The following is a 27,670-nucleotide window of genomic DNA, read 5'->3' on the forward strand; positions in this document are numbered from 1 at the left end:
TGGAAGTATTTTACTCTGGATGTTGATGTCTTTCAGCTGAGTCGTATTGTTCCAGATATATTTTTCTACCGATTGGAAGTGCTCCCAGACTTTGCATTGCTTTGAAATCTGAACTTTAAAACACTTTCTTCAACTTTTAACTTTTTTATGTGATTCGCCTCATTCCAGCAGACAGATGCAGTCAATCTAAATAAACATGACCGGTGTCTTATTAAAGTGCCTAGTCTTGGCGCTGTGTGTCGGCGCGCACAGGCTCCTGGCAGTCCCCCGGGCTGAGGAGGATGATGGTTCCGGTGACAGCGCCTCGACCCTGGCCTTTGTGTTCGATGTTACCGGCTCCATGTACGATGATCTGAAACAGGTGATAGAAGGCGCCTCGCGGATCCTGGAAAGGAGCCTGAACAGGAGGACCAGACCCATCAAAAACTTTGTGCTGGTCCCCTTCCATGACCCAGGTACTCTTTGACCAAACAAAAAAAAGTTACACAAAAGCTATTTTATTACGAATGTGTAATCTTGAATTTGAATGTTTGTGTATTATAATTATGAATTACTACAGCTTCTAACAAATCAGCCAAAATGATCAGATTGTTCTGCAACACAGCAACATGTAGCCTACTTGCAATGTGAAACTAAACATGTAGTTTACATTGCCACTGATTATGACATATATCTGTAGCTGTCATCTGTTTAGGTTAACTTGAAAAGATCACAGCAAACTGCTACACCACTCAGAACCTGTTGCACATGTTGTAGCCCTTATCTGTCTCAGTAGAACAATTGGAACAAAGAGCAGCACATTAAACTCAAACTGATACAAGACATCAGGAAAATGTGTGTGTGAGAGTGAGGAGTGTGTGGGACAGGTACGTCTCTTCACCCCGGCATCTGTCCTCCTATGGGAAAGCTGCAGCTTGAAAATAAGAGTGCTCTAATGGGGGAGGGTGTTTGAGCACTGATGAGAAGCATATGCTGTCTGCTTGTGTGTAATTACCCCCACTCACCCCCACCCAACCCACCTCCATCCAAGCCTCCGGAAAACCCTCGTAGCCCCACATTTAGCCAGTCAGGGGGGGATGGTTTTCAACACTAACACCACACATTTTGTCTGTGTTTATTGTGCCCTGCCCTTGGGGACCTTGTAAACTTCCAAGATTGCAGCGGTGGCTGACAAAGGGGCGTGACAGTGCTGTCAGTATTTTACAGTCACTCATGAGAAGGAGACAACGACTTGAAAGACTTTGCTGTTGCAAAATGGATTGTGAATGAATAGGAAATGTAATCCGCTTGACACATGTCTGCAAACTCAGTATCATTAGTCTCCCAGAGAGGCTTGAAAATGTTATTTGACAGTCAGAATAACAAGCACAGACACACATAAATCGTGAAGCTCCACCCTACCTGATAAGGGTCTTCTCTGAAGCAACTATAATGAAAGGCCTGTGTTTATAGCCGGCCGTGTTCTGTAGCAAAAAACAATGTGTTCTCTGTGTATTGGTTAATGTTTACTGTTCCTGCAATTGGCCCCACAAGGCATCCAACAAAGTGCCAGGCCCTGACAGGTTCTTATCCATCACACTGGAGTCTGCTGCTGCTGCTGCTGCTGCTGCTGCTTGAAAAACAGTAGAAAATGCTGACTCCAGCTGCAGAAAATTATTGTCATCCGACATTTGGCCAGATTGTAGTGATTTGTGTTAAGCAAAGCCCGAACATTGCAATTTTGTCAGTGCATCAATCTACCCACTCCTGTGGTGTTTGTGATTGAATATTCATGTCTTGCACAAAAGATACAGGGCATCCTTCTGGTCCTGATACGTGTGGCTTATTTGGGCTTTTAAAGATGGCTTATTTTCTGCTCAAAGATGGAGAAGGAACAACTAAATCCTTTGTTCTGATAAAGCTGTTTTTGTTTGAAGAGTAATTCACAAAAGTTAAGTCCTTGAGATAAATATATTTAGGCATACGCTATTGTGTAGAACATGATTTATCAGTTAACTTAATTTGGATTTTGTTCACTAAGTCTCTGTTATGATATACATTTCCGTCCTCACAGATATAATCGGGCCTGTTTCCATAACCACGGACCCAAAGAAGTTCCAGCAGGATCTGCAAGAGCTGTTTGTCCAGGTGGGAGCCAGAATACATGAAATCATTATTCTATAGGAGTGGATTAATGTATTTATCCACACTAATCCAAGCGAAAGTGAGCTCATGTAATGTCTACAAACAGCAGCTACTGTGGGAAATGTCATGATGGTAAAACGTAGTAAGACTGGAATCATAAAGTTATTGATCTGACTAAGAAGATCAATTTCACAGACAATATACATCTATCAGGTTAGACTGAGGGTATTTTGTTGAACTGTGTGTTTATTTTGTATCTAAATGTATGTTTTAATATCTAAAAAGCATATTGTCTTATTTTAAAAAGCACTTTTCAATTCATTATTTGTGTACCCTTTAAAATTGAAATGATTCTGAAAGTTGAGCTATTCCAGAGTTGTTCAAAGTAAAATCAGTATGAATGCAGTTTAGAATATGATATTTAGCTTTTACTTCTTCTGGGAGTATTTGATTTGTAATTCTGTCACTTAGGGCGGGGGCGACTGTCCTGAGATGAGCATAGGAGCCATAAAGAAAGCCTTGGAGGTTTCTCTGCCTGGATCCTTCATCTACGTGTTCACTGACGCCAGAGCCAAAGACTACCGCCTGAAGAGAGACGTTCTGCAGCTGGTGCAGCTCCGCCAGTCACAGGTACGGCCCCAAAGTGGACAGGGGTGTGAGGGTGTTCAAGACATACTGTACACGCATCAGTCCATTCATTCTTCTCACAGTATGACAGAGGTTCTTCCTTTAATACAGCTGCAGTGTATTAAAGCTGTACAGAAAACATGTAAGCAAGGATTTTGTTTGATTTTCTTTCCCATGACGATGCTGGTAGGGGCAAGTCATTGCTCGCAGACTTTTGAGTTTCTCTGCATTCATCACACGCTACAACAAAAGGGAAAACAGTTGCCTGCTGTGAAATATCTACATCCCAATACAAAGCCCTGACTCTCAGCTGAGCAGATGAGAGTCTCTTCAAAGTTCCTCCAGTCCCAGCCTCTACGTGAGGCATGACAATGAGCATTAGCGTCACTTTGGAGGCCACTGAAAAGCGAGTGTGTAAAGCAAACACTGAACAGTAGTAATCCCCTTAACTCTTCCTGCCCCCCCCCCCCCCCCCCCCCCCCCCCTCTTGTTCCCAGGTGGTATTTGTGTTGACCGGGGACTGTGGGGACCGCTCTCAGCCTGGCTACAGGGCGTACGAGGAGATTGCTGCCACTTCCTCTGGACAAATCTTTCACCTGGACAAGCAGCAGGTCAACGAGGTGAGAGCATGACAGACTTATTCTCACTAAACCCTTATTAAAATCTTTTCACACAGAATAAATTATTTAATATAGAATTCTGCTAATATAAAGTAGAATTTGTATATTCAGAGGTGTATTTGAGGCAAAGGAACAAGAGAGAAACATTTATTTAGTGAAATCAAATGATTCGAAAGCCGATATTAGACTTCCTGTTCATATGATAACAGTGAGTGACTCTTTTATATCAGAGGCAGCATGTAACAGAAGCCCTGTCTGAGAAGCCAAAGACCGCAGGGCTCCCTTCCCCGGCAGACGTAAAAGAAGCCAGAGTTTCCTCTGGAAGAGACACTGGTATCCTGCGTGTCAACACAGGAGATAGCTGTGCAGTGCTGAGCTGGAGCCAGCCGCTCTGCACACTGGTGGCCCACTGAAGCTCTGAACTCAGATGTGTGTGTTTGTGTGTGTGTGGGTCTGTTTCCTGTCAAGGTGTGCTTACATGTAGCTAAACACACAATGTCTGTGTGTGGGGCAGCTTGGTTCATTATCACTCCATAATCCTGCCAGCTGTTTAAGGAGTGTTTGCATGTGATTTGTGTGCTGCAGTAGAAGGGAATAGGAGGTCAAACTCAATCCAGCCCTCACACCTAAACCCCACATAGCTCCGTGCCCAAGTAGCTTTTAACATGTCCTGTTAGATGTAAACATGTGCATACTTATGATCACATTTTCTTGAAAAACTGTATGTCAAACCTGTGTGAATATAGCTGTTGGGTGGTATGCTCTTACCAAATTAATGCAAATCCTTTAATCCTTAAAAACCTCAGAAGAACTCCAACTTTAACCAAAATATTCCCTCTTAATGGCACTTTAATAAAGTGGGTTGAAATCAAAATATACAAAATCTTATGGTCATCTCCGGGGGAAGAGTGGAGAGAAAACAGACTACTTATTTTGCTTTCTAATCCCAGGATGTGATCGGTCACGGCTTCCCTGCTTCCAATACAGCTGCCCAGTGGAGTTGGCTCCAAGTCCTCACACAACAAGTCATTGTTAGCTATCGCTCTCTCAACGCTGTTTTTTATATGTTTTGATCATCGTGATGATCCGCTAACAAGAGCGTGGACAAGGACACCCTGTTAATGTGCTGTCAAACTTGGACCACGATCTGTGCTCCTCAAGATAATGATGCCATGCTTAGTCATCAGTAGCCTGAAGCGCTGATTGAAAATGAGGGCTGTGATGTTTTAGCTTCCAGATAATGCCTGCTTGCCCACAGAAACCGGGTTTTTAATAAGCTTGAAATGAAGATGTGGTGTTTTGCATGTTTCTACCTGGCAAGCTGCACAGACACTTAACTCAAGTGCCTTGAGGAGTATTTTATAACATTGCTCTTATGGTTTTCTCATTACGTGGAAGCAGTGGGTTTAGTTAAGGGACCTGCGGTGGTTCTCAGACATAAAATGAAACCCAGGTAACATTTATCCTTGTCTTCCTGAGTGCGCTGAACAAAGGCACCATTTATGGTGTAGCAGCCTCTCTGAAGCACTTGTGACAGGCAAAGCATCGGCCGGTGTGTCGAATCTCCCACTGTGAAAAGAATGAAGGGTCCATCTGGGACTGATTCGCTCTAATAACCTTGATTTGTAGCTGGACATCTTCCTGCAAATGTCCGCAGCTGTAAGTTTTAAGCCTTGGTAAGGACTAAGCTGACCCCTCCTCATTGGGAGATCTGGAGTCAAGCTGCTGTGCTTAACCACTGCATGGCAAAGTCTTTTCATTAGCAGGTAATGCACCTGGATTACCTAGAGAGCGCAATACAGCATCACCCCAGCCTGAGCTCACCCTTCTTCTCTGGCCCATCTGTCATGCTTCTATGAATAGCAGAGGGGGGTTCTTCCTGTAACAGCGCCGTAAGCCCGCTCAACTGAGACACGCCAGATGAGGTTTCACAGGACTTAAGTTCCTCTGCATTCCCAGTGGTTGAGACAAGGAGTGGCAGCAGGACTCAGCGTGCTACTGCAGACCTACCACGGGCCCGGAAAGAGAGTGGTCCCATCTCTGCTCTCCAATTGCCTTTGTCTTAGGACTGAGTAATGCCCACTCCTCTCTGCTCTCTTGCATAAGAAATAGACAGTATCCTGGGGCAGATGTAGGCCACTTCTTCACAGCTTCCTGCTCTGCTGGTGATGGCTGCACATGTGGCAGACGTTACAGCTGTTTCTAGTTGTAAGACGGCGAGAGGAACCAGCTGCTGTCAGCACCCAGTGGACCCGATAGACAAAGCGGAGGCCTGATTAAATTATCAAAGGCTTTCCTTGTTTCAGTTTTTGCTTGTTTTTTGATAAACGTCTACAGTCAAATGTGTTTCTGTTGGGTCCGTCTCCAAGGGCCCGCTGAAGAAATGTTTTCAGTTGGTTGCATTACAGACGCAGCTCAGCCATAATACCTCTTCATATGAGGTCAACACAAATACTAGACAGCAGTTGCTTGCTAAGTAGTTGGAAGATGAAAGACATTTGGTCCATTGTGGCCACTGAAATAAGACAGTGAGATATCTGTGGGGGTTTTCTGCTACGGGAAAGGGAAACTGTATTCTTACTCATGATAATGATAACAGCTAGAAGGTCAAGCAGCTGTCAAAACTGCTATTCTATAATGTCAGATAATTCTCCGGAAAGCCTCTCTGAGGGCCATTATAGTCTGTATCATATGATTGTTTTGCACTTAAATATAATCAAACTGTCCACCATTATTTTAGACTTTGGACAATCTTTGCCCTGAGTGCTATAATAACTAATTTAAAGAGATAGCCTTCAGCAATCCTAATGTGTGTCTGTCTGACCTCATCCTGCCCCCTTAGCTTAACTGATTCAACAGAAAGATGAGAAACAGCCAGATGTTTCTGTCCATAATGAACCTGCACATTAGTAAAGCTGATACTCTAGAATATATAGTTTGAGTGTATTTCTACAACAAAGGCACCACTGCTTTCTATTTTGCAGAACAAGCCTCGTGATTCATGAGAGCTGTGCTGCGGGAGGGGGGCTGCTGCCTGACAGACGCTCCTCTGGGAATACATGCTTGAGAGTGCAGAAAACTGCATGTTATCAGTCTGACAGTTGAGCTGTTTCACTTTCCCTTTGTTTAGGAAAAAAATCCCTATGAGGAATACTTTTGTGATGAAAAATTGTCCGAAGGGATTGGTGGAAGGGGGGGGGGGGGCGGGGGTCTACAATCGTGTCCTTCCTGTCTTCATCCTGTCTGTATGTTGAGAGGGGATTCATGACAGTTTGACGGATCCCAGGCTCATCCACCAACCAATGTCTTTCCTCCATCATGACATGCTGTCTCTGTTTTTTCCTCCTGCCAGGTTTTAAAGTGGGTAGAGGAGACAGTTCATTCCATGAAGGTTCACCTGCTGTCGTCCAACCATGACAGTGCGCAGGAGAACAAGTGGGAAGTGCCCTTTGACCCCAGTCTTCGCGAGGTCACCGTGTCACTCAGTGGACCAGCACCCCAGATTGAACTCACCGATCCCTATGGTAGACCACATGTTCATTTTCTTTCCTGCCATCTTAATAAACTTTATTCTCATTGCACCCAAAACAAGGTAGGACTTTGAAAAGTTGCTGTTTTTGTGTTCTAGGTCGAGTAGTTGGTGAAGCGCAGGGCCTGAAAGAGCTGCTGAACATCCCTAACTCCGCTCGGATAGTCAACCTGAAATTTCCCAGACCTGGGGCGTGGAAACTGAAGGTACTTCTGAATAATCTATGAATATGTTTACTCTGATTTCTTTATGACATTTGGCTAATTGAATAACATTTATTTCCTAAAAAGGTGAGCTGCAGTGGGCGCCATACTCTGAGGGTCACAGGGGTCAGCAATCTAGACTTCAGGGCCGGCTTTTCCAGTGTACCCGTTTCAGAGTTCAACCAAACCAGAGAGAGGCCAATAAAAGGTGTCAGATATGTTTCTGTTAGCTGCTTGAGTTTTATTTGACTGAGAACACTTGCAGGAGATGACTTCATGACGACCTTTCTTTGTCTCCCAGGACTTCCAGCCCATGTTTTGCTGAAGTGTACAGGCCTGAAGCCTCCAGGTCAACTCAACCATGTGGAGCTGGTGTCAGGCTCAGGCCGCTCCTTACGCACCATCCCCGTGCCTCTGCCCTCCGACCTCGGTCAACAAGGAATATGGCGCCTCCCGGAGTTCCGCACCCCCTCCCAGAGCTTCTTCCTCAAGGCGACGGGCAAAGATGAAGAGGGCTACCGCTTCCAGAGGCTGTCCAGTGTCTCCTACACCAACATTGTTCCAGGCAAGACAACCCCCTCCCTGAAGAAACATCTCACCAAAGCAACTCCAGTGTCTCTCACACCTCATCAATCTCTCTGGTGACATTTAATCCTGGTTTCCTCCCTTCTGTAGATCCCCCAGCAGTGAGCATGCCTGACGTGGTGAAGGGCTTCTACATGCAGCCTGTTGTGATTGGATGTTCGGTGGAGAGTGACGTTCCCTACAGGCTGCGATTCACCAGAAGTGGGATCACACTGGGCGACGAGAAGTTCTTTCAGTGAGTCTCGATCAGCGCTCTGTAACATTTCACTTTCCTTCCTGATTCAGATGCTAAAGCTTAATTTGCCCATTACCTGCTGCAAAAAAAGTGTAATTAGGTCACTCACTACTCTAACCAGAGGGCATGTCTGTTAAGCATTAGTGCATTAGGGCTGTTATTATTATTTGCAGGAAATCTTTCATCAGTTTTGTAAACATTACATATTCGATTGTGTCATCCTGAAAAATTAACAAAGCGTCTATTCTCATACACCCTCTGCTTTGAGTTAAATTCATGAAGAGAGGCTGACTTGTGGTGAAAACTATTCCCAGTGTGTGTGTGCCAGATAGACTAATTGAATGTGTAAAATGGGCTCATGCTGCTATTGTCATTCTCCATTTATCAAACCAAGCATTTCTTTGTGTCAGGAATTCTGCCATTGCATCTTGGGAGATCGGCCATGCATCTGCTGAGGATGAAGGCCTGTATGAGTGCATAGCGCAGAGCAGCGCAGGACAGGGACGGGCCTTAACACAGTTGACCGTTCGAGGTATGACACACACACAAACAACAACACACACATCCTCAGTCGTCTCGCCTGCATGCATCACAGTCACAGCAAAGCTTTGAAATTAGTTCCAGCCATTTGTTATCTTAGACTTAGGCATAAACATCAACATGATACAAAGCATGCCAGTACAAACATCTTTTTGAAAGAGTAAACTATTTTCGCTCTGTTTGTTTGATGTTTTGACTGTGTTTCCACTAAAACAGATCCTCCTCCCGTCCTCAAGTCGGCAGTGAATGTTACTTCCTCTGTGGGAGGCGTGGCTGTGCTGTCCTGCCAGGTGGAAGGATCCATGCGCCACAACTTGACCTGGTACAGAGCGGGTCATGCCATCCGAGCCCGCGTAGGGAGGGTTAGGCTGCTGTCCGACTCGTCCCTGCAGATCAGCGGGGTGCGGACTCAGGATGCTGGGGAGTATCAATGTGTGGCCACCAACGCTCACGGAGAGAAAAAAATCACGGCATGGCTTCATGTCCCAGGTACGGCAGGAACGATACCCTGCAGGTCATCTGCTTAAACACTTAACACACTGGGGGCCTCTTGGTTCCTGAGGCCCCGTCATCTGTTTTCCATTATAGGCTTAGCCTCCTCGCAGTCAGATTGAGCCACTTTCTCGTCAGAAAATGTTCCTCATCAGCCAGAATTGATGCATGTTGAAAAGAGCTGGCATTCGTACAGATGTTTGTAATGGATTCAAAAATAACGAGTTAATGTGAAACTTGTGTAACAATGATGTCATACATGGTTAAGTGCTGGTAATTGAATTGAAGCCCACCATCAGGAGTTTACTGTTGTGAAACTTGCCATCGGGAAGTTGTGAATGACTTCATGCCGCGGTGAAGGCCATGACTCACTGTCAGCATTTTGACTCTGTTTGACTCCACTCGTAGAGGCTCCTTCTGTGGAAGTTCACCCCGAGGGCCGGGCTTTCTCCCAAGGGGACGAGATCCGCCTCGTCTGCGCGGCGTCCGGCTCCCCCCCTCCCCAGCTCTTCTGGAGCCATGGAAACATGTTTCTTACTAATCGGCCGAGGTAAGGGAACTCTCAGCCCACTCAACACCTCCGGCACACAGGGTTCGGAGTCGTTACATTCCACTTAAACTACATGCCTGATTGCCACATCGTGTAGCTTAACTTTCGGTTCTTATGTGAAATATTTTTCCAAACCACAACTTTATATGCCTGTGTGAAATACTTATTCAAAGAAAAAATCTCTGATGATATCCAAGAATAGCAGGAAGGGTTAGAGATGAATTGCAGTTCTACATCTGCACATGTAATCATGAAGAGTCAACAAACATGTCTTCTGTGGATTGTGTGATACAGGTTGAGCCTAACCAAACATGGAGTCCTGAGCATCAGAGGGGCCCTCCCAGAGGATGCTGGGAACTACACATGTTTAGCAACCAATGAAGCTGGGACTGCCTCTCAGACTGTGTCTCTTACTTTTGCAGGCAAGTCAAGATATCACTTCCAATGTTAAGGGTGCCAATGTGAAGTCATGCTGTTGCTGGAATTGATCTTTTTACCATTTTTCATCATTTTTTGTTTCTTTTCTGATTAATAATTTCTGATAACATTATTTTTCAGACTTCACATAAGTAAATGTTTTCTTTATCTGTGTTGCATCTTCTCTTCAACAGCATTTGTTTTGAATAAATCTGTGAGTGAAATACCAGTTGAGCACGAGCGATGTGGCCACATGCTGCTCTGTCTCACACACTAGCATATTTCTCTTCTTGTTTAGTGAGCACTGACAGTTGAATGCCTGAAGTTTCAGCCGTGGCCTGTCAGTTAGTAGTTGACAGAAACCTCAACCCTGATAGACTATGGCAGCCTCTTCCTAGGGCGTGCTGGTGTTATACACACTTACCTTCACATACATACATTCACATTGTTAACAACATTGATCTGTTAAGGCAGCAAGAGATTTGTGAGACAGATCATTTCATTCTTCAGCTCGGCTGTCTGACTTTTTCCAAAAACATGAATCTTGCTCTGTTGGCAAATAAATTGTGCGAAATGTGTGCTTGGTTTTTATATTTACCTCAGGTCAGTTACAGCAGACTTTACTTATTCAGGCCAGCATTTTTCTTCACACTAAATTGCTTCGATATTATTTTCCAATCAGGTAAAATTCTATAAATTAAAAAAGCTTCAAGAATGCACCATGAAACAGCTTCTTAATCTTTCTTTTCTTTCCTCCAGAGGTGCCTAGAATAACAGTAACACAGCAGGTTGTGCTTGTATCTGTCGGAGGCGATGCGACTCTGGAGTGTCAGGCAACAGGCGTCCCCCCTCCTCTGGTCCACTGGTTCAAAGGTAAGTTAAGGTCAAAAACAGTTTTCGCATTAAACACCTGAGAAAATGTCAAGTAAGAGGCGAATGGGCTTGTTTTTCTGTGTCTTTCCAGGTGAGCTTGAGGTGGGCTCCGCGCTTTTTGTTGAGCAGGATGTACACCGTGGCACCCTGCACATTCGAGGGGTGCAGGAGGTCGACGCGGGTCAGTACAGCTGTGTGGCTAGCAGCTCTGCCGGCACCACCGCTGGCATAGTCATTCTGGAGGTTGGAGGTGAGTTCACACTTTCCTGCATAAAGCTTATTTTTCTCCAAAAAATGTATACAAAGTAAAAATCACCATTCCCTCCACCACAGTGGGCCCATTGTTCTCTGAGGCACCAATTGATGTGACAGCTAGCGTAGGGGAGAACATCACCCTCCCCTGCACTGTCCGAGGGTCCCCGCAGCCATCGGTGACCTGGCGCAGAGAGGACGGCAGACAGATTCTCACAAGGGCAGACAGCAACAGTAGACCCGTGCAGCTGGAGAACGGACATCTTCTAATCCAGAGTGAGTTACTCATGAAACACTTTCGCAGCAAAGAGCTTTGATCTACAGTGCAGCATCATGGTGGCCCTGCACTGACTGGCATGACTGTGTGATTATATAGAGAAGAGGTCCAGCATTTCATATTAAATCCAGCTTTTCTCTAGAGAGGAAGGCGACAGGATTTAATTGCCATCGGTAAAGTTACAGTATGGCTTTAAAAACAGTACTTATCCATCCTACTAAAATGTGCTTCTTCTGGTCTGTGAAAGATTTTACCTTAAAAAGTGCCCCACCAATTTAACACTGTTATTAAAGAGAAGCTGTCCTCTTGTCCAAGTATGTCACCTTCGTTGTGAGAATGTCTTGCCTTCAGGGCAAGGGCACATTTAACTTGTGATCCCTGGAGGCGTTTTAGCTTGCAATATGACTAATCTTGGCCACTGAAGGTGATCCTTTGTAATCCTAAGACTAAATGTTTACAGCGTGCATAGTATTACTTTGGAGAGAAGCATGTCCTGCTTCTGTCACTGTTTCCATTTGTGGGTGCCATCTGACCTTCTATCTCAATCTCTTGCAGATGGCTTGTTTTTACCTGCCTTCACCGTACATTACCATTCTTCTCCTCACTTTTTACTTGAATACTTAATGTCTTGTCATTTCCTGTTTAAACATCTGACTATCCAAAGTCAAACACAAGAAGTGAATCACGTTGATGTTCCAACATGTGATCTCCAGAGAATTTTACTGAATGCAATTTGTGTCAGCAGTCTGGCAGCTGAGGCAAACCCATTAATCCCGTTATTTTCTATTTTTAAACTCCTAATTACATCACAGTCGGACCGATAATACCACTTGTTATTGACTAGAGGACTTAACTGCTATTAACATAGACTTATTTTGTATAGATACATCATTTTCTCTCAGCAGGTTTAGAGATGCTGCTTATCTCTGATATGTAGATTGTGCTGTGTTTCTCAATATATTGATTTAAGTTTGTTCAGCGCTGCTTTACTGTGTGCTCAACTACAGGCGTCTGGCTGGATGATGAAGGGTTGTACATCTGCGAGGCCAAGAATCAGTTTGGAACCATTACAACTGAGGCCAGAGTTGGCGTCACTGGACTGGGTAAGCTACCAACTCGATTATCTAAGCCCTCTTATCTATCAGCACTGCCACAATTGCACAATAGACAATGGTAGCAACAGCATAACTGATTGTGGCCTTAAAATACTTTGCCAGTTTCCTTCCAAAGTATTTTTGACCATACACTTCTTTCTTCTGCAGAGCCCCCTCTCTTGGCACACGGTGCTCCTATCATCACTACCGGCATCGGCCAATCCCTGAGTATTCCTTGCATGCTGTTGGATGGAATACCTCTTCCAGAAAGACACTGGTCCCACAATGGCAAACCTGTAAGACAGACTTCTTTCAAATAGGCTAAAATTCATGAAGACAATCTGTTTCTGTGTGACTGTAGTAATTTTTCCCCTGTACAGGTTCAACTGACTGGGCAAATGTTTCTGAGGAGTGATGGCAGTTTGTACATTGAAAGAGCTGCCCCAGAGGATGCTGGGACATATGTCTGCACTGCGGTGAATGTAGCAGGGTCCATGAACATCACAGTCAGTCTGGAGGTCCAGAGTAAGAGCCCACATTAAAGAAATTGCTATGCATTTTGAATTGGCTTTCTTGCCAAGATTTAGATTAGATCAATACCTTACCCAAGATTGAAGTTGGAGCCAGCAGATCATTAGCTTATCTGTAAGACTGGAGGCGGAGAGATATGGCTGCCCAGGCTCTGTTCAAAGGTAACTACAGGAAGTAAAAGACCTGCCAAGAAATAGTTCCAGTACATAACCTCCAGTGAAACCACAAATTGTTGTTTTTAGATTTAAGTTTGCATACCCATTGAACAAATGAGGCATGAGTATATTAGTCAGATTTAAAGCTTCTATTAGTTGGATTTGAAATGTCAATCCAATATGATAATTTACCCAAATCTAATACAATTAGCCTCAACTCCTACTTTGTTCATCTATTGCGTATTAGTAAATATAAGCACCCTAACACGCTTAACCAAAATGGTTAGCAACGTAACCATTATCCTTGCTAAAAACATTCAGATTGTGATGACAGCATGCTGGAGCATTGGTTATCATCTAGCTAAAAGGCACTGATTTGCCTCAATGAAGCTAAACAGAGCTGCTAGCTGTAGATTTGTAGTCTTGTCTTTGGCTTCAGACCTAAGCAGGCCCTCTGCTTTTATTATCTATGATCTAAATGCCCATTCCTGTACAAGTTTCTCAATGCTAGAGACACTGGCAGGCATGGACGCAGCCCCAAATGTGGCGCACCTACAATGTACTGACTCAGCGTGGAAAACAACATAATGTAGCTGACTTTACCACCTGCTGTCCTCAGAGTGAGAGGGTTCATGTATTGCATGCTATGATGAAAGGGTAATTTTGTTCATAGGCGCATCATGACAGACAGGCCAGATTACTGTTCATCATCGGCCTGTAATGAAGAAATGCCTCGAGTGCTGACACTGCTGGTTGGCAAAGGCCAGTGATAATGCCAAGTACCCGATTCTTCCCGGCTAGTGAGGCAGCTGTGTTTTGTGACCTACTTCTTCCACAGTTCCCCCTGAGATTAACGCTGGTCCATACCACTACATAGCCAACGAGGGCGTCGCCATCACACTATCATGCGAGGCCAGTGGATTTCCCAAGCCAAATATTGTCTGGTCCAAGGTATGATGTCACACTCACTGTCAAGATCTGCTTTTCTTAATGATCAATTTGTCTGCATCCCATAAACCTATGAATGACTAATTGGCTACTTCTTATTTCCAAAACATTATCTAGTGAGAAGAAAACTTGGCATTAGGTCGTCTTAAAATGAATCATCATTAATAAATAATGTTTAAAGTAATAGCTATATCAATCATGTAACAATCAAACATAACATCAATATCCAGTTTCGCAACGGTGATGGGATTTTCATTTTTTAAAAGTGTTGAGCTAAAGTCATCAGTAGGTTATTAATGTAATCAGCACTAGAACAATGATAGTGGTAACAATAACAGTCATATCCTTATGATATAATGCTTTCTCTTTAGATGAACTACTTGAATTTAAACCATGTTTAGGCTCTAATGAGTTATTTATAATTGGCATAATAATATTTCAACACAGTATCTACCTAAGGGGTTATTTTTCTCTGATTTGTGGAAACACTCTGAATATGCCATCAACAATAACAGTTTGCATTGCAATCAAGATGTCATTAACCTGACCAGGGAGGATGTAACCATGGCAACTTTACCATATTGCTCCTTGACTGTGAAAAATAACTCAGGATTTTATTATACCACAGGAATCTATTTAAAACCTTTCCTCCAGCAGTCGGTTAAAAAAAGAATCGTATTATGAGTAGAAAACCTCAAAGGTTATATGCAACCAGGCGTATCGTTGCAGAGCCCACATGCTTACCCAGAATGCCAAAGAGTGAACCTGATCATAAAACATTATCGCTACATGTGTCATACAGACGACACCACCGCTCTGTTGCCTGTGACTGACTAACATTATGATCACCGACTCCGAGGCACATCTTAGAGCATTTCTACTAGTGCTGTGTTTTGGAAAAAGACCAAGATCATGAAGCAGGGTTATGATTTAATATATTGTGATTCTGTAAACAAAGCGATATGGGTTTCGATCTCAAAAACAAGATCTAATTTTAGGGAAACTGTCAAAAAATCTGAGTTTAAGAAGGTTTTTTTTTGCAATCATAACAGTGAGACTGTCTGCCCTACACCTTTGCATGCAAACTCTTACCTAATAATCTGTAGGTTTTTTCGTTCTTGAAAATCATACAGTATCAACAAACATAATATAGCGCTGTCAGCCTTCCATCTGTGCACAAACGTATCTCGTGCTCTCATTGGTCATGTGCGCGTTCATGTGTTCATGTACGTGTGTTGGAGGAGGGGCTCTGTAAGGAAGTGGCAGATTTTTTCCGGCTGTGTATTTTCAAATTCTAGCACACTCGAGCTGGTTTCTCCAAAATGTTCCATCAGTGGTATATTCCACCCACATTTTATACTAAATGGTCCATAACAGACAGATGACCGCAAACATTAAGACCCGTGATGTCCCATAAAGCAACACATAACAGACAGAAAGCATGCAAGAGTAAACATAAAACACCATTAGCCTACAGTTTTACTGAGGTCAACATGCATGTTGTTGAACTGAACCTGATTTTTGTTCCTAGCTGTCTCCAAAACATCTTCAGAGGAGGGCTCTAGAGTGGAGTAAATTTCTCTTCTTGTCAGATAAAAGTGAATCTGTAAAAGCAATTTCATGTTCAAAGCAAGAGCGTGTGCAGCAGGCTGCGTTCTTGTATGTGTGTATTAGGGATAGAGGGTGAGTTAAAGGGGTGCTCTATAATTACATTAGACATCAAAGGTTTGTCTGTAAACCTTAAAGTGAGCTCTGTGTCCTTGCGCTGTTGTGAGGACAGCTTTTATCTGCAGTATATTCTGTCTGGTCTTATGCCTGCTGTTTCTCCAGGGCCGGCAGTCTCTGGCAAGGGGCCGCTCCTCTCTTCAGTCGGACCCTGATGGATACCTCCAAATCCTCCACCCCAGCGCTGAGGACGCAGGCATCTACATCTGCACCGCCACCAGTCCCGTGGGCTACGCTAGCCGAGAGATCCAGCTCAGTGTCAACTGTAAGGCAAACACATGTCCTACCACAGTCACCAAAACACAGCAGTATAACAAAGGGCCTTCTCTGTCTAGACTGCATGATGTTTTCCTGTAGGCATGGGGCGGTATGAACATTTCCTCAATATTATCCTGGCCAAATAAATGTGGTTCACAATATTATCTCTATAAACGTAAAAATATTCCATAAAGATAGGATACCGATTTTTTCAGTGAACATCCTTTTTAGTGAAAAACAGAACATCTTAAAAAAGGTAACTATGCATCATTAGTTCCCTTATACTAATAAAGGAATAACTTTTAAAAATAAATCAGACTCAATATTTCACTTGTCACGATAGTGAGGTAAACCCGTTTTTTCAAGTCACTCATGAGGATATTCACTATTTTTAATTCACCACAACTTCCACAATCTTATTCAATATCCCAAAAAAAGCCCTGTAACACCCGATCCCTGTGTGAGAATTGTTTTCCTTTTGGTATTCTGACAACCTTTTTCCCTCATTTCCAGCCATGCCTAAAATAGTGGGTGTAAGTGGCCATGACGACCTTGTGAAGATGGCTGCAGAGGTGGGGGCAGAGGTGGTTCTCCCCTGTGAAGCCCAGGGTAGCCCCTCTCCACTCGTCACATGGAGCAGAAATGGGCATCCCATCCCCCCCGTCACAGCTGGGTAAGAGGAAGTGTTACCTCACTCTGGGAATGATGCGGTGAAATTAGTGAAACATCACGTAACACAGCTTGTCACCATACCTTACCTCTGACCTAACATCTGACTCAGCCTTTAAAGCCATTCAAAGCTGCAGCTAATGTTCTGTATTTAATGATAACTTTTGGAAGAGACTGCACAGAGGGCTGTGTTGAGCATTCACTCATCTGCTGAGGAGGAACATCTGGTCCCACATGGTCCGCTGACTCCCGGCTCTCATGTGTGGTCACCCTGGGTGCAGACAGGCTGGTTGACTGGGGGAAACAGACTAGAGAGATGACAGACAGACTCCCTGTGCCAGACACCACACCGACTTGTTTTTGGGATAGATAGAAGAATGACAGAGAGTGGGTTGAAAGCTGCGGTGACTCAGTTACAGTAAGACTTGTGTGGGGCCAGGGAGAAGGAATAGGTGGGGGTGGAGTGGGGAATGCCAGGAAGAGGGGAGGAAAACGAACTGACACAGGAAGAGATACAAGCCCTGTCTGCCTGATGTTCGGATTCCCTGGGGTGCTTCGGCAGTAAAACAACATGCTGACCCTTTACTGGTCTTGTCTGATGAGAATAACACACCGCTGTGAACAACCCCCACGCACGTGCTTTGCATATGCAGGACCTGCGGAAACAGGCATGCTGTGAAAGAGGGAGATTAATTCCCTCCACATACACTCTGTGGGGTCAAGGGAAATGTCCAGGGGGCAGATTGTTGGAAAAACTTAAATCAGTGGCAGAAAACTTTCTGACATAGCCATATAACAGGCTGTTAGATAGATAGATAGATAGATAGATAGATAGATAGATAGATAGACAGATAGATAGATAGATAGATAGATAGATAGATAGATAGATAGATAGATAGATAGATAGATAGATAGATAGATAGATAGATAGATAGATAGATAGATAGATAGATAGATATTAGATAGATATTAGATAGATAGATATTAGATAGATAGATAGATAGATAGATAGACAGATAGACAGACAGACAGACAGACAGATAGAAAGATAGATAGATATTAGATAGATAGATATTAGATAGATAGATATTAGATAGATAAATATTAGATGGATAGATAGATATTAGATAGATAGATAGATATTAGATAGATAGATAGATATTAGATAGATAGATATATATTAGATAGATAGATAGATAGATATTAGATAGATAGATAGATATTAGATAGATAGATCGGTAGATAGATTAGATAGATAGATACAGTATATATATATATATATATATATATATATATATGAGATAGATAGACAGATAGATAGATAGATAGATATTAGATAGATAGATAGATTAGATAGAGATATATATTAGATAGATAGATAGATATTAGATAGATAGATAGATAGATAGATAGATAGATAGATATTAGATAGATAGATAGATAGATAGATAGATAGATATTAGATAGATAGATAGATAGATATTAGATAGATAGATAGATTAGATAGATAGATATATATTAGATAGATAGATAGATAGATATTAGATAGATAGATAGATAGATTAGATAGATAGATATATATTAGATAGATAGATAGATAGATAGGTAGATAGATAGATAGATTAGATAGATAGATATATATTAGATAGATAGATAGATATTAGATAGATAGATAGATAGATAGATAGATATTAGATAGATGGATATATATAGATAGATAGATAAACACATTGCTCATGAGCTGAAAACAAATATAAATACGAAATAAACTGAGAAATCAACATATTAACAGTACAAACATATGACCCTAGAAAATCTATAGAATACAAAGTATAACATCAAAATATGTAAGAATACACTATAATGTATAATAGTATACACCAAACTACTACTGCTACAATATCTCTATCTGTGTTTTTTATTTTTGTTTTACTTTTACTTTTTTGTGTGCACCACGACACCAAGTCACGTGTCCTCGTACGTGTCAACCTACCTGGTAATAAACCTGTTTCTGAATCTGATATTAACATATGATTATATATACATTTTACAATGTGTGCAGTAGTTGTACTCATTTTACTTCAAATGTAAATGCAATAAGGTGGAGTGTGAGTTTAATATATGTGCACATTGCACAGTGTTGAGGAAAAAGTAACAGAAGGACAGAAGGAGGGTGCTGTGGGTCAACACACAGATCTATTTGACACTGAGTCAGTGTGAGTCTAATCCTCAAGAAGCCACTTTGTCCCAGTTAGTCTCTGTGTCAGACTATGTACACAGATGACTTGACACTAGTGTGGGGAGTGATGGATGGGTGAGAGGGGGGGGTTCATGCCTTTTGAGCTTGAGCTTGTATCAGCCTTCAATCCGGCATTATGGAGCTGCAGCAACCACAGAGAGGCAGTCATTTGGTTCCAACGTTAGATGTTGCTGCCTCTCCTCAGGCTGAGTGAGGAGGTGGGGGAGCCACATTACACCATATGTGCAGCTGAAATAGAGAGCTCTTTGTGCTTCAAGCTCATTTCCACTTACATGAACATGTTTGTGTTATAATTCAGTAGCTTAGCAGACACACTTATCTAAGATAAATCACAGAGGTGTGTTTACATTTGTACACATTATACATTTATACAGCTGGGTAGCTTCTGGTGCAATTCAGGTTGCCACACTCCTTTAGTCGCTGACCTACATTTAAGCACTTTAAACCCGCATCTAACCGCTGCTTTTGTTTTTGCTACAAAGCATGTTTTAAAAGTGGAGGGCAGGGCATGTTATCATATCCATCTGTCCACTTGTTCATCTGTGTCAAACATCTGTAAAATGAATGGGATGGTTTTGCGTAAACTTTTGCTCATATGGTTGTTCTCAGGAAACATGTGTGCGTGTCTTGTCAGTAGCACCACTGTAGTTTTTGATTATCTGTATTTCCACACATCTTAGTGATAAACACACAATAGCTACTGGAAACAACAATGTTCCCAACAGGAAGAAATACAATCATTTTTGTGTGGCTTTGACCTTTTCCATGGCGACGTCACCAGGTGAAAACATGTCTACCCTTTTACACTGTAATTACCCTGGATAATGGAAATCGTGAAATTAACAACTCACGAGGGAGATCACTAGGCCCTGGCTGAGACTCCACTTAGTGCTTTCTTGTTCAGCACTTTCCTTTATTATTAGATCCATTTTTCTTTTCGACAAACAACGTAAATGCAAAGAAGCCATTAACTGCTTTAAAATGTTTTTTCTTATTGCTTTTACTCTCCTTCATGCGTTGTTTTGTATTCAAAGCTCAACATCACCTTTAAAGTCAAGAAAATACATTATAATGGACAATGTAGTGTAATGCTACATAACTTGAACACATTGCTTAAAATTGTCATATTATGTAATACATTTGCATATTAAAGTGGACCTATCATGCTATATTTGAATAATATAGTGTAGGACCATACCTATATAAGGCATATTTATACTTTTTATTTTTCAAAATACCAAACAGATCATGCCTTTTAGCCATTCCTCATTTTGCTCAATTTAACACTGTCTTTGCATGGGCTGATTCTGTGAGAACAGCACCATCTACAGGCCTGGCATATGTACTACAGCGTCTCCAGCGCTTTCGAATGGCAATGTCCGTGGCTGTCTCCTCCTGATTGGTGGATTTGGCCCAATAGCCGTAGCGCCACTTCTGTGACGTCACAGAAGTGTTCAAATCTGGATCAGTCTGTATCAGATCCGTTGCAGCCTCCTCCTCAGCATAGAGAGGGTTGTGTTTTCTGACACTTGGTGAGCTCCCTGGAACACCGGGGACACATATTCATGTATAAAAGATGTACAAAAGTGCATTTTGCATGATAGGTCACCTTTAAGGAATCACTCTTATCAATGTGCTTCAGGTAGTGGGAATTCACAGTCTCTTTTTACAGGAACTCATTTTTTATTACCACATCTTTTATTTAAAATACTGTAGCACCAAAGGCAAAACTACATTCATTTTGAAATTGTCCTCCCACCTTATCAATATTTACCAATACTATAAAGGCAGGTAATGAATGTACTTTATTCAGATCTTTGCCTGCTCCATAATGTGTTACTTGTAGAAAATATTGCTTCAAGGAAAACGAGAATACCTCTTCTCCCAAAACACAGCGGCTGTAGATCTTCACTGACTTATTAAGTGTTGTGTTTTCTCCATCCCTTTGCCCTTGACCCCTAACCACTTCCCAGGTTCACTGTTTTGCCTTCAGGCTCTCTGAGGATCACTGATTTGCGCCTGATTGATAGTAAACTTTACACCTGCACTGCAGAAAATCCAGCAGGCAACGTGTCCCTGAGCTACAATTTACACATCCAATGTAAGTCGACACCACTTCATTACAACTTCTTAGAACCCATAAAACTTGTGTTTTCAAAATGCTGAGAAGTTGATAGATTCCATGTCAACACGTCACTTCTATCATATGTCAAGTATGTGAGATGTGTAAATAAATAGGTGTGTAACGGACGTGGAGAGACATTCATTTACGATGTTTGTTTTTGTCCCCAGCTAAGCCCAGAATTCAGCCAGCACCTTCCCTCCTGAAAGCCCTGCTCGGCCAGAGAGTCATTCTGCCATGTGTGGTCCAGGGAGAGCCACGCCCCGAGGTCAGTTGGCTACACAATGGACTTCCTGTTGGGGTCAAGAACACTACGCCTCTCAGGATCGAGAAGGTCAGCCTGGCTGATCAGGGCACTTACCAGTGTGTGGCCAAGAACAGCGCTGGACAGGAGATCTTGGAGATCAAGCTGGAAGTTCTTGGTGAATATCTATCTACGGTTCAGATTTTCAAAACCTTGTTTCTTTATATTGATAATACGCAAAAATAAGCTGCAGTATATACCGCATAATGTGATTCATATAAAGCCTATCAAAAGGAGAGCAAATACATCCACGTAGGCACATGCATCCACACGTTCTTTTAAACAAAAATCACAGGATGGGGGGGACTTTTTTGTCACAACACCTCAAACTACTATATGGAGCTGCCAGTCTCAGATAATAACCATTTCCAAGCACTGGCGATAAAAAATTGTATCCATCCAACAGTGTCCCATTTACAGGCTCTCCTTGTCTTTAGAGGTGCATTCTCTAACGCAAAATAGTTCCATGATGCAAGACAATAAGGCCCCAGGGCGTACTTGAAAACAAAATGGTCGTATAGCCACTATGTGGGACAATTGAAGTGTTTGTTGTCCAAATAGCTACTCTTTAAGGCACAGTGAGAAAACTGTCCCTTTTAAGGAGGGGGATATGTAATAGTGTTTAAATATTGTGATGATGGTGCTCATTTTCAGAGCAGGGTCTATTAACTTGTGAAGGCTGAATCAGGCCTTCCTGTCATCAGTAATGGGGAGCAGCAGGGGTCTTTTACTCCATTAATATTTACAGCACACATTTATGAATTATTCTTCCTAATTTATACTTCAACACCAAACAATATATCCTAAGCCCTACTTCCACTCCAACTCAGGCTCCTTCTCATCTTCACTTAGCTTTTGATGTATTTTATAGTAATATTTTATATTAATACTGGAAAATGCATGTAACACCAAGAACATGTGTACTTACTACGTACTAACTCTGGCACTGCGGGTATGCACCTTTTGAAATGGAATGAACTGAAAACTGCACTCAAATTGGATTTCTTTTATTACCCGTGGAGATCTAAAAGCTTTATCATCTGATGGGTTTTCAATGACTCTTGTAATTGCTTTTATTTGTTCTGTTTGCCACTCAATTGGCCAGAGAGTTTCTGTGAGATCAAATCTTTTACCCACAACAGTTTATGGAATGCCCCAAAGGCGTCTTATCACATTTACCTACACTGGCACCTTCAATAATAATCAAACTAAAACTCAGTCATTACACATTGGATTCAAGCTAAACTTTATTAGACTCCCTGTGCATTTTAAACCGGCACTTAACATGTTTTCCTGTCCTCACAGAGGCCCCGTCCTTTGCAGAACCAGGAGATGCCATCATGGAGAAAGTAGCGAACGGCAAGGTCATCATCCCCTGCCCGGCTAAAGGTATGAAATGAATCACAAATGAGTCAGCCTGACTGAAAATACACGGGAAGCAAAGTCTAAGGTTCTAAAGAGAAGAGGTGTTACGGTGTGACTAAAGTTTTAGAGCTTCAAATAGATGTTCCTTTTTTTAGTTTGTTTTATATTAGAGGAAATTCTACTTTAAATAAAGGACAGATGTGTTTATTTCTACACCATCAAAGGAATGTTTCACTGTCAACGTAGACTTTTAGTTGTCATAAAAAATATCCTTGCCATCTTAAAAGGTGCATCCTCTTTTTATCACAGCACCCAGAGGCCTGCTGTTGTCTCTATAATTTAAGAACTCTGTGCGAACAAGGTATTATCCCGCGGGGTGTGGAGAGTTTATCGCAACACACCAAGCGTCTGTGCGAGTCTGCGGAAGCACTGATGGATACTTAACCTCAGACAGCTCGCGCTGACAGCTATTGTTTCTGTGGCGCTGTGTCATGGTTACCAGCACGTTGAGAGGAGGTGAGGACTGTGTCCAATGTGGAGCAACAGCTGGAACATCAGTCTGCCTGATCCTCAGTGAGCCACATCTGCTTTCCTCTGCGTCGGGGCCTGCTGGGAGAGGAATCCTAATTACAGGCTCCTGCTTGCAGATGAAGGACAGAGATGTCTGAGGTGCACTGTGAAGCACAGGAAGAGGAAGATGAAGCTACGCCAGCCCTCCTCTTATCCAAGTCTTACCAGCAGGCAGGCAAAATGTACCAGGCCTTCGAGCGCTCACACTTAAAATGTTTGACGCTCTTGACACCCATGAGAGGAGCCGGGAGCAGGAAACAAGTATCGCCCTCACTGTACTCTTGAGATCTCTCTGTGTGAGGGAGATAAAGCACATCCTCTGGCAGAAGGATATTATTAATTCACCAACAAACGCAGCGCATTAGATGGAGGTAATAATCGGTGAGACACATGGAAGACATGATCTCCAAATTCGTCAGCCCTAGCAAGTTAATTCAAAGTCTACTAATGAGATCTGTTAACATCTTAAATAGAACATATGTTTGCATTTCCGCTCAGCAGTGAGATAATGAATTTTCTTAGAGCTGCTTAACTGTAAACATGTGTTTGCTGTAAACCACCTTTGCTGTTGCTGCGTCGTTAGTATTATTTTGGATTGAGGAAGGGCGCAGTGTTTGATTCCTCCGCTGTGGTGGTTGTATATGTAACACCTCTGTAAATAGCCAGAGCTGTGCCATTTTGATCACTCCACCGCAACGCTCTTTCATCAAGGCTTGCTGGTCTGTCCTTGTCCCGGGGAGTATGTTGTGTTGGGTTCAAAATCCCCCACCTTTTCCCCATTCCAACTTTCTCCTCTTGATAATTTCCACCTCTTTCCCACCCAGTAATCCAGAGCACACACCTGTTTCAGGCTTCTGATCGTACACAGCAGTGCCTTTGAACTGCCTGTCCGACCACTCCTATTCTTACTGCTCAGGACTCTCACCTCAGTGAGGTAATAAATCTTGATGCTTGTGTTTTAAACCGTACATCTCTCTAGCACACAGTGTCTTACTTGTCTACTGTGTCTTACTTTTTTATGTGACCTTGAAATCATAAGCTTGTAGGGCCCGAGGTCCCATTTTGGCAATGCCTCCCCTGCTGTCCCGCTGTCCAAGAGATAAATGTAGAGCTGCCTTTTTCTAGTCTGGGCCGCTTGCCCATTAAGTTCCCCCCGCAGAGAAGCAGATAAATGGAAGTAGCTTTTCTTTCTGTCAGTTGTGATCAATAAAGCTCAGTTTCTACTCACTTACAATCCTGTGCTTGTCTCTGCACCTGCAGGTTCACCTCATCCCAAGGTGCGCTGGTTCAAGAACGGCCTGGAGATACACACCGAACAATCAGAGCTTTCTGTGGCGAGGGACGGAGCGCTCGTAATTAGCACAGCGTCTGCCAGCCACAGCGGGGACTTCAAGTGTGTGGCGACCAATGAGGCAGGCTCTGTGGAGAGAAAGACAAGGCTGAAAGTAAATGGTGAGAATAAGTGACCCCTTTCACTCGAACAAAATACCTTAAACCATGGGTCTTTAACAAGGATCATAAATCCTATATATTATAAGACAAAAATAAATAGGTGTATTCGTGAAAATAAAACAAAACCTAATGAATTCGTAACAATTGTAATAGTTTTACTGATACCCTCGAACACTAGTGCAATCACATTAGCTAGCTTACCTATGATCAATCAAACTGTGGCAGCTATCCATAATTGCAAAATAGGTAGCTTTAGATACATATCATTTTAACACATTATTGTATTCATCATAAAAAGGCACTTTTGTCCACCCTACATTTTAATGTAAGCCCAGTTAAATATGCATCTACATTTTCTGCATATGTTGTAGGCCTAAAATAATAAGTCCTAATACAAATCTTTCCTTTATTATTTTTTTGCGCTATTGCAGTTCCCCCAGAGATCCAGGATGATGGGCAGCCTCTGAACCTCACTGTCACTTTGAAGCAGCCTCTCACTCTGAGCTGCGATGCCTTCGGGATCCCCTCCCCAACAATCACCTGGACTAAAGATGGTCATTCTGTGAGTTCTTTCACTCTGGATTCCCATTTACAATTCAAGCAAAACTTTGGTGGCAACTTTGTTAATATCTAGCTGTACAATGCCACCAAGTGGTCATGCTTCTTATTACAATTTCCCACTAAGGATGCACTTACTGATTTCTGTGTATCCAGGTGGACAGTCCTGGGGTGTATCTGCAGAATGGGAACCGGCTGCTGAGAATCTATAGAGTTCAGTCAGAGCATGCCGGAAGATTTTGCTGCACAGCTCAAAACTCAGCCGGGGAGGCCCGCAGGGAATACCACATTGTGGTTCAAGGTGAGCTCATAAAACAGCTGTTACACTGGCAGCTCGTATATCAAATATTAAAGTTGGGGAAAGACAGGTGTGAAGATGTCCCCTAGATTATATAGAGGGTTATAAGAGATATTTTTCCTGGACTCAACATCTCCCGGGGCAGTGGTCTAAAGTCCCCAGAGTACATAAAGCTGTTTAATTAAACTTACATTCTTCATTTAATGTAGCATAAGTCCTTAAAGTTCTCATTTCCGTCCACACCCTCAAAGACTAAGTGTAAAAGTCAATGCAAATGACCCCATTAACTTTTACCTTGATGAGTTCTACATCTCTCTACAGCGATTTTGAAATTGAAGTGATTTTCCCTTAGGTCTCATACAAACTTAAAAACATGTAATAACCGATTTATTTCTGGTGTATTTGTACAGCCCCGCCAGTGATCTCAGGAACTTCCAGGCTGCAGGAGTTAACTGTGGTTCTGGATCAGGAGGTGGAGTTTCAGTGTCGCGTAAGTGGACAACCACCACCGAGAGTAGAATGGAGCCGCGACGGAGAGTAAGCATCGCTTCTAACAATATGTTGATGTGACATTCAGCAAAACCCGTCCTTGGCATTGATTATGATTCATTCTTCTCTCAAGGGTTCTGTCCCGCAATGGAGACCCTCATGTGGAGTTTCTGGAAGATGGCCAAGTGTTGAAAGTGAAGTCGGTCAGACTGAGGGACCAGGGGCTTTACCAGTGTCTGGCCAGTAACAACGCAGGGACTCAGATGCGGCAGTTCAGACTCACAGTGCAAGGTCTTTACTTTATCTAAGACACATACACACAACACCACATCAGCAGAAATTCAACTAATACTGTAAAGAAATGTAACAAAGAAGACATACAATTGTTCAAAAGTTACCAGGAGAATGAGTTGACTTGATGACAAGTGCTGTGGTAGGAGTGTTGTTTTGAAAAAGAAAACTACTGAACTTAATATTTAAATAATATGTTGACCTCACGTATTCAGGTGTATGAATTGACTCAACTTGGCCTGGTCTATTAGCTCAGACCTAATCACTTTATGCAGGGCTCCAGGGATTTTGTGTCACCTAAAGAGCAGTGGTGTAATTGCCTTAAGAATCACACACTGCATTTCTGTTTTAAGGGTCTCCTCCTACAACAGGCCAATTCCCTGAGGACCTATTTAGCCTGGGCTATGGGCCAGTAAAACTCTTACTAGCTGTTAACAATAACATTTTGCTAACCTTTCTCTCCAGCTCCCCCCCGCATCAAGGGTCCCAGTGAGACCTCGGAGGTGTCAGTAGTGCTGGGTTTCCCCAAAGTCCTCCCCTGTGATGTCGAGGGCTCACCCACGCCCAGCATCACCTGGCTGAAGGACAACCAGCCCATCGTGTCCAGTCCCCAGGCGACCTACACCCAGGGCGGGCAGGCGCTGCGGCTGGGCTCAGCTCGGGGTGACAGCACCGGCCTCTACACCTGCAGGGCCACAAATCCAGCCGGCACCACCACCAAACATTACTCTCTCAGTGTTCTGGGTAAGAGACATCTACGCCGCTTTCACATTAAATAGGATAAGAGAAAACCTTAACGATTTCCCCACCTGTCATCAGTCCCACCACAGATAGAAGGCGACTCTACATCCTTGAAGTTTGGGCGTCAGGAAGAGAAAGTACGGATCAACGGGAGTTTGATTCTATCCTGCCTGACCAAAGGTTTCCCTGAACCCAAGGTTAACTGGTTCAAAGACGGACAGGTTGGTGTCATGCCTACAAGCTCTGCATCTCTTAAAACACCAACATGTGCTTAAAATGTGACCTCTATCAGCCTCTACTGGCAATAAGTAGGCATTGCAACAGCCTCTACATATTTTACATCCTCTTGCACAAGCCACCTCCACTCCTCAGTCTTTGTGCTATGAGTAAGCTAGTTAATTATAGCAAAGATGTAGAAGAAGAAACCAGGTGTTAGATACCCTGACGTAAAAACATTGTTGTAATACTGCTGTGCCTTGTGTGTTCTTCAGTATTTTAATGTGAAGCTTGATTTCT

The 27,670-nt window shown here is 42.9% G+C and overlaps 1 protein-coding gene across 2 annotated transcripts in view; it reads left to right on the plus strand.

The window, feature by feature from the left end:
- The first annotated feature begins 15 nt into the window (after positions 1–15).
- The window catches only part of hmcn2 (hemicentin 2), a 48,377-nt gene continuing 20,722 nt past the window's right edge, over positions 16–27,670 (plus strand). The window contains exons 1-32 of one of the 2 annotated variants that reach the window (XM_079686238.1): positions 16–455; positions 2,054–2,127; positions 2,596–2,754; positions 3,249–3,371; positions 6,724–6,895; positions 7,000–7,106; positions 7,191–7,311; positions 7,405–7,668; positions 7,779–7,923; positions 8,334–8,455; positions 8,680–8,952; positions 9,364–9,505; positions 9,800–9,927; positions 10,682–10,795; positions 10,887–11,045; positions 11,129–11,323; positions 12,332–12,427; positions 12,587–12,714; positions 12,799–12,943; positions 13,943–14,055; positions 15,883–16,042; positions 16,549–16,708; positions 20,938–21,065; positions 21,257–21,508; positions 22,696–22,779; positions 24,586–24,777; positions 25,209–25,339; positions 25,492–25,636; positions 26,044–26,170; positions 26,256–26,413; positions 26,879–27,157; positions 27,233–27,375. In XM_079686238.1, coding sequence (XP_079542364.1) covers positions 197–455; positions 2,054–2,127; positions 2,596–2,754; positions 3,249–3,371; positions 6,724–6,895; positions 7,000–7,106; positions 7,191–7,311; positions 7,405–7,668; positions 7,779–7,923; positions 8,334–8,455; positions 8,680–8,952; positions 9,364–9,505; positions 9,800–9,927; positions 10,682–10,795; positions 10,887–11,045; positions 11,129–11,323; positions 12,332–12,427; positions 12,587–12,714; positions 12,799–12,943; positions 13,943–14,055; positions 15,883–16,042; positions 16,549–16,708; positions 20,938–21,065; positions 21,257–21,508; positions 22,696–22,779; positions 24,586–24,777; positions 25,209–25,339; positions 25,492–25,636; positions 26,044–26,170; positions 26,256–26,413; positions 26,879–27,157; positions 27,233–27,375 — 4,998 coding nt within the window. In that variant the 5' untranslated portion in view covers positions 16–196. Of the gene's footprint in view, positions 456–2,053; positions 2,128–2,595; positions 2,755–3,248; positions 3,372–6,723; positions 6,896–6,999; positions 7,107–7,190; positions 7,312–7,404; positions 7,669–7,778; positions 7,924–8,333; positions 8,456–8,679; positions 8,953–9,363; positions 9,506–9,799; positions 9,928–10,681; positions 10,796–10,886; positions 11,046–11,128; positions 11,324–12,331; positions 12,428–12,586; positions 12,715–12,798; positions 12,944–13,942; positions 14,056–15,882; positions 16,043–16,548; positions 16,709–20,937; positions 21,066–21,256; positions 21,509–22,695; positions 22,780–24,585; positions 24,778–25,208; positions 25,340–25,491; positions 25,637–26,043; positions 26,171–26,255; positions 26,414–26,878; positions 27,158–27,232; positions 27,376–27,670 lie in introns of those variants that run through there. The other variant, XM_079686237.1, reaches the window with a different exon arrangement.

The sequence above is a fragment of the Notothenia rossii genome (assembly GCF_949606895.1).
Source record: "Notothenia rossii genome assembly, chromosome: 6".
In the NCBI taxonomy this organism is placed as follows: Eukaryota; Metazoa; Chordata; class Actinopteri; order Perciformes; family Nototheniidae; genus Notothenia; species Notothenia rossii.